Source organism: Ictalurus furcatus, chromosome 1 (assembly GCF_023375685.1).
Source record: "Ictalurus furcatus strain D&B chromosome 1, Billie_1.0, whole genome shotgun sequence".
NCBI classification, from domain to species: Eukaryota; Metazoa; Chordata; class Actinopteri; order Siluriformes; family Ictaluridae; genus Ictalurus; species Ictalurus furcatus.
Genome location: NC_071255.1, coordinates 17,617,289 through 17,625,516, shown reverse-complemented (window position 1 = coordinate 17,625,516; position 8,228 = coordinate 17,617,289). Strand labels below are relative to the sequence as shown.

Here is an 8,228-nt window from a genome sequence, read left to right as displayed (position 1 = left end):
GATCAGGATGGCAAACTTTTGGCCGCCTCAATTTCATCTTCAAACACAACTTTCCTCTATGTCTCAAAAGAAAAGTGTTTGATCATTGTGTTTTCCCTGCTCTTACATATGCATGTGAAACCTGGACCACAAATACTAAAATAATTCAAAAATTAAGGGTCACTCAACAAAGCATGGAACGCCGCATGCTTAACATATCGCTATTAGACCACAAGACTAATGTGTGGGTGCGAAGTCAAACCAAAGTAATGGACATAATCAAAAGGGTGAAAACATTAAAGTGGAAGTGGGCAGGACACGTAGCAAGAATGAAAGACCAAAAATGGACGTCTGCAGTCCTAAATTGGACTCCAATGGAAGCCAAACGCCCAAGCAGATGACCTAAGGCCAGGTGGGCTGATGACATCAGAAAGTTTGCTGGAATCAATTGGCAACAAAGGGCACAGGATCGTAGTTGGTGGCGGCATTCAACAGAGGCCTACGCCCTGCAGTGGGCCGAGAACGGCTGAAGACGAAGACGATATATATATGGGGATATATATATATATATATATATATATATTCCCCATAAAAACAGTTTGGATTACTTTCAGAGCAGTTAGTTTCTATCATCAATTTATTATGCAAAAATTGTACCACAGACAGATCAGTAGATATGGGTTAAGCCATTGGATTACCTTTCAATTCTTGTAATACTCCTTTTTTTCTTTTATGTGCAATCAGAAACAGCAGCCATATGACATGCTGTCGATATGATGTCTAAAAGACTTAATGTTTAGAGAACAAAATGTAAAATTACATCTGGGGAAATATGAAGTCTGAGCATAGTAATTCCCTTCAAGCTTTACATATGGGTTACAATACCAAGGTGCAACTGTCGAGCAGCACATAATTCCATGGTTCCATGGCATCTCTGGTCCAAATGCTGATGTGCACAATTTCAGTATTAATTACCTCAATATTAACTTCCCCAATATGCTACAAACAAACAAATGATATTTAAACAGGATATTGACTCAGGTGCTATTTCTATCAGAGCCACCAAGTGTGGCTATATTTCAAGAATGCGGGAAAATAATTTCCACGGGATGAACTGGGTGCCCTGCGATGGACTGGCACCCTGTCCAGGGTGTACCCCACCCTGAACTGGTAGGATATTACTACTACTACTACTACTACTACTACTACTAATAATAATAATAATAATAATAATAGGTGCCATGGTGGTGCACTGGGTAACACTGCAGCTTCAGGCTCCTTGGTTCGATTCTGAGTTTAGGTTAATGTTTGTGTGACATTTGGCATGTTCTCCATGAGGATGTCCATGAGGATTTTCTCCAGGATTCTCTGATTTCCTCCTACCTTCCAAAAACATGCCAGTAAGTGGCTTCAGTGCTGTGGAGGATGGCCATGCAAGGCACGCAATGAAGGGGGCCTCCTACTGAAATTGAATGATCATGCAGCTGGTCCGTGAACATTAGTGAGAAGAAGAAAAGGTCATTTTGATCACAGTTAAAGGTAGAGTATTCGATATAAGACCTTTTTCACACTTCCGTGTTATAAATATGGAAGGGTAAGTAGTAGCATTTCAAAACGTCTGGTGAGATAGTGAACAGTGGCAGCAAATACAGTTCACACAGTCACAGCAGCATGGACATCAAACATCTGTTGTCTGGTGATATACTGTATAGGACTGTAAATATATTGATTTTGCATTATGCCACTGGGCGAGTTAGCACTACTAAACTACCCGTAGGCGTGAATGAGTCAACAAATGTCTCAAACCTGCAAGCCTGACAAGGATAAAACGATTACTTAATAATAATAATAATAATAAGAGGAAGAAGAAGAATTATCATCATCATCATCATCATCATCATCATCTTTGCTATTAAAATGCACTGAAATACATTACGCATTTTAATAAATTTCAAAGCAAATAAAGTTTTATCATTTTATCATTTTATCCTATTAAGCATGTCCCCTTAACCATAACCTCTACCGCTACTACTTTCACTTTCACTTTGAGACTGGTAAACACAGTGCGCATGAACACAGGTTACTAGCAGCACCCAGACTGTCTGCGTCTGCTTACTGCAGGAGACAACTGCGCCTCTTAAGGCGGAAGTTTGATCTTAAATGAAAAGTGAAACTGTACAGAATTAGGGGATATCCAGAATCCGACAAACATTTAAACCCGAGCTCATCATTTTTTATATATATGTATATATATTCACGACTAAACAGTGTAAAGCTGCTGGTGTTACAGTTAATGGTGTTTGGTGTTTGTTGAAATATCTCGTCATGCTTGAAATCTTCATTTTCGCTTCTCTGCACGCGTTGGCACAAGGTGAGTTTTACAGTTGATTTATTTTTAATTGAGCGATGATTTTCATCAAACATTCAGTAATCAGAATTTTCTGAAATATATGTGTTTTGTGTCTATTCATTTCTCGAGAACAATGGTATTGCAGAGCTGGCTTTTCCCCTAGTTGTTTGTAATCTCTCTCTCTCTCTCTCTCTCTCTCTCTCTCTCTCTCTCTCTCTCTCTTTCTCTCTCTCAGGTGTGCAGGTTGCAGATGTGATGCTGTCCTGCTCCTTCATTGAGGAGGGGGGAGGAATGACTGGAGCTCACTTCATACGCTCCCCTGCCACTGTGGTACTAAGGGACCTTCCTATGAACTCTGACCTCTCACCAGAAACCATCACTCCCTACATCCCTCCTGTCACCCCTAACGCTGATGACCTTATTTTTGAGGCCACGGGTAAGTTAAAATACTATTATCCATTTACTTGTGCTAAAAGTCATCTATTTTGTAATTTGCTTTACCAGCATTGATACTTTTGCCTCCTATTTATTTTTGCCTCTTTGTCTTTTGGGTTAGCGTCATCAGTGGAGATTCCTGAAGCAGAGTCTCTTCTCCATGCGGACTGTAATGAACAGGAAGTGATTTGTGAATTGAGTCGTTATATCCCCCGAGGCACAAAACCGGATTCTGTACCTGTTTATTTCATCGCCTCAGTCCAGCTGGAAGGAGGCGGTGTCGGCTTCACTCTGGTGCTACAGGCGATAGCCAATGAGAATGCAGAATCAAATACTGCATCACTAATACAGAGCAAACTTCAGCTTCCTCTGAGCCAGTGGGGAACTCTGATCACAGAGGGTAAAATTCAATTTTGTAGAATCCATCAATTGAGTCACACCACTATACGTTTGTTTCTCTATTCTTATTACTTCATAATGGTGAAATTCCTTGATGGATGAAAGCATGGGTGTTTTCAATTGTCCATACAGGATATACCTTGGTTTATGAGCAAACCAGCAGTCACATTCTAACACAAATCAGTCTATAAAGTTTTACAACAACAGAGTAAAACTATCACAGTGATTTATTGACAATAGAAAAGTATTCAAGTGCATATATTACTTGGATTTTTTTAGTGTATATGATGCAAATGATGCTACAAATTACAGAATGTAGTTCAAGTCCTTGCAGATAGATTTTTTTTAGCTAATACACTATTACATATTACACAATACTGTTTACAGCTGTGTTCCTCTATTTGTTCCTTCAGTTATCTCACAGAAAATGCAAAATGCAAAAAAAGGTTGAGGAATAATAGGTAGAGGGGCAAAACTAAAAACAAATGGATGGAATAGAGGTGGGAGTAATGTCTCAGTAGTGTCTCAAAATACGCATTAAATGGCCAATGTCTTCCTTAATGTAATGGAATAGGTTAACCACCAGTATAGGTAATTACACAGAAAAGACTGGTATCTTTTCATCTTTTACAGCAGAATATTTTTATTATTCATCATATTATTCCCCATTTCTCCATCATCTCTCTTTTACTCTCTGTCTATTCTGTTTCTCACTTTTGCAGCTGTGTTTGTGGTGTTCTCTCGCTCACCTTCCGTCGCGACCCCTATAGGAGAAGACACTGTATTAGACTGTGGTTATAGGCAAAGGGACATCCCCGCAGAGCAGAATTTGGCTCTTGAGTGGCGCTGGCAGTACAGAGGACAAGGGCGGACCATTCTGGATATGAAAGAGACTGAGGCAGGGACACTTGGTTAGTAAAAGTCCAATAAATAATACCCAATAAATAAATGTGATGGTACATGTTGTGAATTATATGTTCATAATATTGGAATAGTTGGATTATATTTATTAAAAACTCTGTTCTCAGATTTTTACTGATATCTTTTAAAATGTAAAGTATCTACTGTTTACAGTTCATGTCTGAATGACATTTTTTAATATTTTATTTGTTTTCTGGCCGGTATAGTGGAAGTGGATCGAGATGGAGCGAGTGCAAACTCAACCTTGCTAGTTAGAGACGGAAATGCATCTCTGACCATGAACAAGTTAAAGGTCTCAGATGAGGGCACATACATCTGCACCATTAACTCTGGACCCTTTCAGACCCAGCAAATAGTTCAGCTGAACATCATACGTAAGTGTCTTGCCAGTATACAAATGTATTTGCTCTTGGGATTACTTATGTGAAATTCATTACTGTGTGTTTTCATCAGTTGATCTGATGTCCTGTATTTCTGTCTCTTTTTAGAACCACCCAGAGTTTTTTTCTCAGAAAACAAAATAACATTTCAAGATGAGTCTCCACGTAGACTGAGTTGTCACTGTCTGCATTATTACCCCCTAGATGTAAAGGTGTGTATTTACATGCAGTCAGCACACATTCTAATGATTCGGGTATTGGCTCATTTAATATGACACATCATTACATTGAGTATAACTAGCCTTTAATTTGAAAAATAAGCAAGTGTTAATTGCAAATTTGTCATCTTGTGACCGTGATTTCATGTGTGCAACCTACAAAAGGCACCAAATATATCATTCTCTTGCCATTCATGTCCACCGAGCAATCCAGGTGGCCCTGGCAGTCCTTCACTCAGTCACAGAACCACAGTTACACAAGTAGCCTTCATGTCTACTTCCTTTTATTACGGACGACCAGGGCGGTTTCTTTTGAAACTAGACGTGGCCATGTTTTAAAGTTAACGGTTTGTGATATGTCCTAATAGCATACCTTTCTAGGCGATAACAGACAACACTTACGAATAGTGCCAAAACAATACTTTGTTTGAATTTGTTTAAATGATCAACAAATACTTTAAAATACTTTAAAATTACAGATAAAGAATTTCTTTTATGCGTTATTGATGGCATTTCTTTAAAGGCTAGTAATTGATTGCATGATTTGTAATGTATGATTGCTACCAGAAAATTAAATAATAATAATAATAATAATAATAATAATAAACAGTGAAACCATTTAAAATTTGTATGTCTTTTTTTCTCCATTAATACTCCCAGAATTTTTTTAACCATGTAAACCCTCTGATTTAGAGTGCTTACTGACATTAAGCAATCGTCGGGCTCTGCTTTGGCTCCATGCAGGTGGAGTGGTTTTCTCAGCTCCCTTCAGAGACAGAGAGCATCGACCTGACAGAGGGAGCCTCTTCCTCCAGCCATCGGCAGCACAGTGATGGGACGTTCTCTCTTTCATCCTTCCTCATCGTCCAACCATCTGAACACCCTCCTGGTACTGTGTTCACCTGCAGGGTCTCTCACGTTGCCCTGCAAACTCCCAGTGAAGTAAACCTGACAGTACTCACACCTGAGCCAGGTCAATTCAGCAATCTGGGTGAGTAAGGGGTGCTTTGTATTTCACGTCCATAAACTCTTTTAAAAAATGGGGTACTACAGTGTACCATTCCTTGTTGGTGGGGTATTTTATGTGTATAGTATACACCTTTTACATAAAAATTGCATGAAGTGTACCTTTAAAGATTTACAGTGCCTTTATGTACCCTAAATCTTTTTTTTACATTATATCCAAATTTCCAGGTGAAAGATACATATTTTAAATTATAAAAGATACACATACACAGCAACAAGGAAAGGTGCAGTTTAGTAAGATTAATCCTCAGAATGTGGGGACTAACTGCATTCTAGGGACTTCGATTGTGTGAGGTTTCATAGTAATATAGTAACTGTATGACACATGACTGTGAAATTGAATAAGAAATAAATGATTATTAGTTCTTAATTCACATCTATTTCCAAGATCTTTCTCTATGTATTGAGATGGAGAATAATAAAGGCAAATGTATGTAAAAGTGTGACAAAGACAGACCTAAACACAATAAAAAGCATATTTAAATATAGCATATCTAATTGTTATATTCACAATTGCAGTTATGCTACGTACTGGTTACATTTTTAAGATTGATGTGATCACTGTAGTTTTAGTCTGATTGCTAAAGACTTTTTTCTCTTGATGGATGTCACAGGGGAATATTATTGGATGATTCTGGTGACACTGATTTTGTCAATAGTGTTTTTATATCAAGCTTCAAGATAGGTATGTATACTACTTTCTGTTACAGACTACTATATGAAATGTTGATTAAGAATTTAATAAATAAGGTATTGGTTATAAAATGTATATTAATCAAGGGGTCAACCTAGGGAACATGTGTAATATTAATATAAAGTACTAATTTCTTCTTACATTAATAGGTTCTGAAGAGCTTAATGGGTGGCATGGTGACTCACAACTCCAGGACCTGGGGGTTAATCCTGAGCTCAGGTTACTGTCTGTGCCGTTTCACTTCTCCTTGTGTCTGTGTGGGTTTGCTTTAGCTTCCTCTCACCTGTGTGTGTGTGTGTGTGTGTGTGTGCGTGCGTGCCCTACAATGGACTGTAAAGTGGCTACTCACATAGACCATGTACTTTTTTATGGGAGTATGTATGGATGTAAATGTGAATTAATTTAAGTTGAAATGTGAACACTGAAATATACAGTATACACTCGCCATCAAAAGTTGGACTCTCATGGACTCTTTTCTTGTCAATCTTTCTGTCATTTTTATGTTGTTCCTTGTCAGTTTGCTATAAATAACCACATTAATGACAAACAATGTCATGACAGGAATCCATGGAGGCAGAACTTCTTTATTAGGGAATATAAACTCAGGGAAACAGACACAGGGACAGAAAAACCAGAACACCAGGACAACCAAGCAAAAATAAAGGTCTCATCCAGCGCCCTAGTTCAGTAGTTAGGGCACTGATCAGGGAGTCATCCATTTAAGGGCAGTCTCAATTGCAAAATCCTTCCAGTTCACTGGAATATTTGCTCCCTAAAATCCCACAATGCACTGCAAAAACCAAGGAGCATCAATGCTCAATACATTCCCTTACTGGAAATGAAGTCATGTTCTCTGAAGCCTGTCAGCTCAAAGAAATGGGGGATGAACTCTCAGTCAACTTCCGGCTACAAATGTACGTAGCTTGTTATCGTTATTGTAGCTCTCAAATTATTACTTATGTTAGCAATTTTTAACTTTATTTGATGGTCTATATGCGGTTTGTTTGAGTCTAACAACGTTTAAGTGTTTAATCTTTTTTTTTTAATCCACTAGCTTGCCTATGATCCTGCTTGACTTAATATGACAGAAATATGTTTGATTAAGTTTGATAAAATATATATGATTAAGATATTTTTAAGTTTTTAATTTTTGGTGACATTTCACAACGCGAATATGTAGAAATTCAGTTATTAGGGTCCCAATGTGTAGTGAGCCAGGGTCCTTAGCAGTGCCTGAACTTGTGTACATGATATACTGATTCACTACCGACTGAACTAGGGAGCTGATTAAGACATACCCTATGAAAAACAAGGCTAGACAAACTTAAACTATCAAAATATATAAAAATTCACATTTATCACATCCTGCACTGCACAACGCTCCCTCCAATCCTCTAGCATTGCTCAACTGGTCCCACCATCTCTCAGGGTACAAGGAAGGCCTGAGAAGACTCTTCTCTGTTCTGGCACTTAGGTGATGGAATGAACTTCCCCTAGATGTCTGAACAGCTGAGTCACTGGTTGTCTTCAAATGATGACTAAAGGCCTACCTCTTCCAGAAGTACTTAAATAGAGTGCTATAGGAATGAGTCTTAAAACCCGGAAATGAGTCAGCGTTTTTGCACTTACGGTTCCATCATCCCAAAGTCAATGTTTTTTTTTTTTTTAATTCATGCTTAAATGACTGAAATAAGATCTGTTGTTAACACAAGCTCAAGATATTTTCATGTTTTATTCTACAATATAAAATACATCAGTAATACCCCACTCGTGCTTTTATTAAGCTTTTAAAATTAAAATTTTTATTAAGTGGCGAAATGGGACTA

At 38.0% G+C, this 8,228-nt stretch overlaps 1 protein-coding gene across 1 annotated transcript; it reads left to right on the top strand.

The window, feature by feature from the left end:
• The first annotated feature begins 2,087 nt into the window (after nucleotides 1–2,087).
• tapbpl (TAP binding protein like) lies at nucleotides 2,088–6,833 on the top strand. Its single transcript, XM_053630255.1, has 9 exons — nucleotides 2,088–2,350; nucleotides 2,565–2,765; nucleotides 2,886–3,164; nucleotides 3,886–4,074; nucleotides 4,291–4,458; nucleotides 4,573–4,676; nucleotides 5,427–5,673; nucleotides 6,323–6,393; nucleotides 6,552–6,833. The coding sequence occupies exons 1-8, from the start codon at nucleotides 2,305–2,307 to the stop codon at nucleotides 6,391–6,393; spliced, it is 1,305 nt and encodes a 434-aa protein (XP_053486230.1). The 5' UTR covers nucleotides 2,088–2,304; the 3' UTR covers nucleotides 6,552–6,833.
• Nucleotides 6,834–8,228: the final 1,395 nt, after the last annotated feature.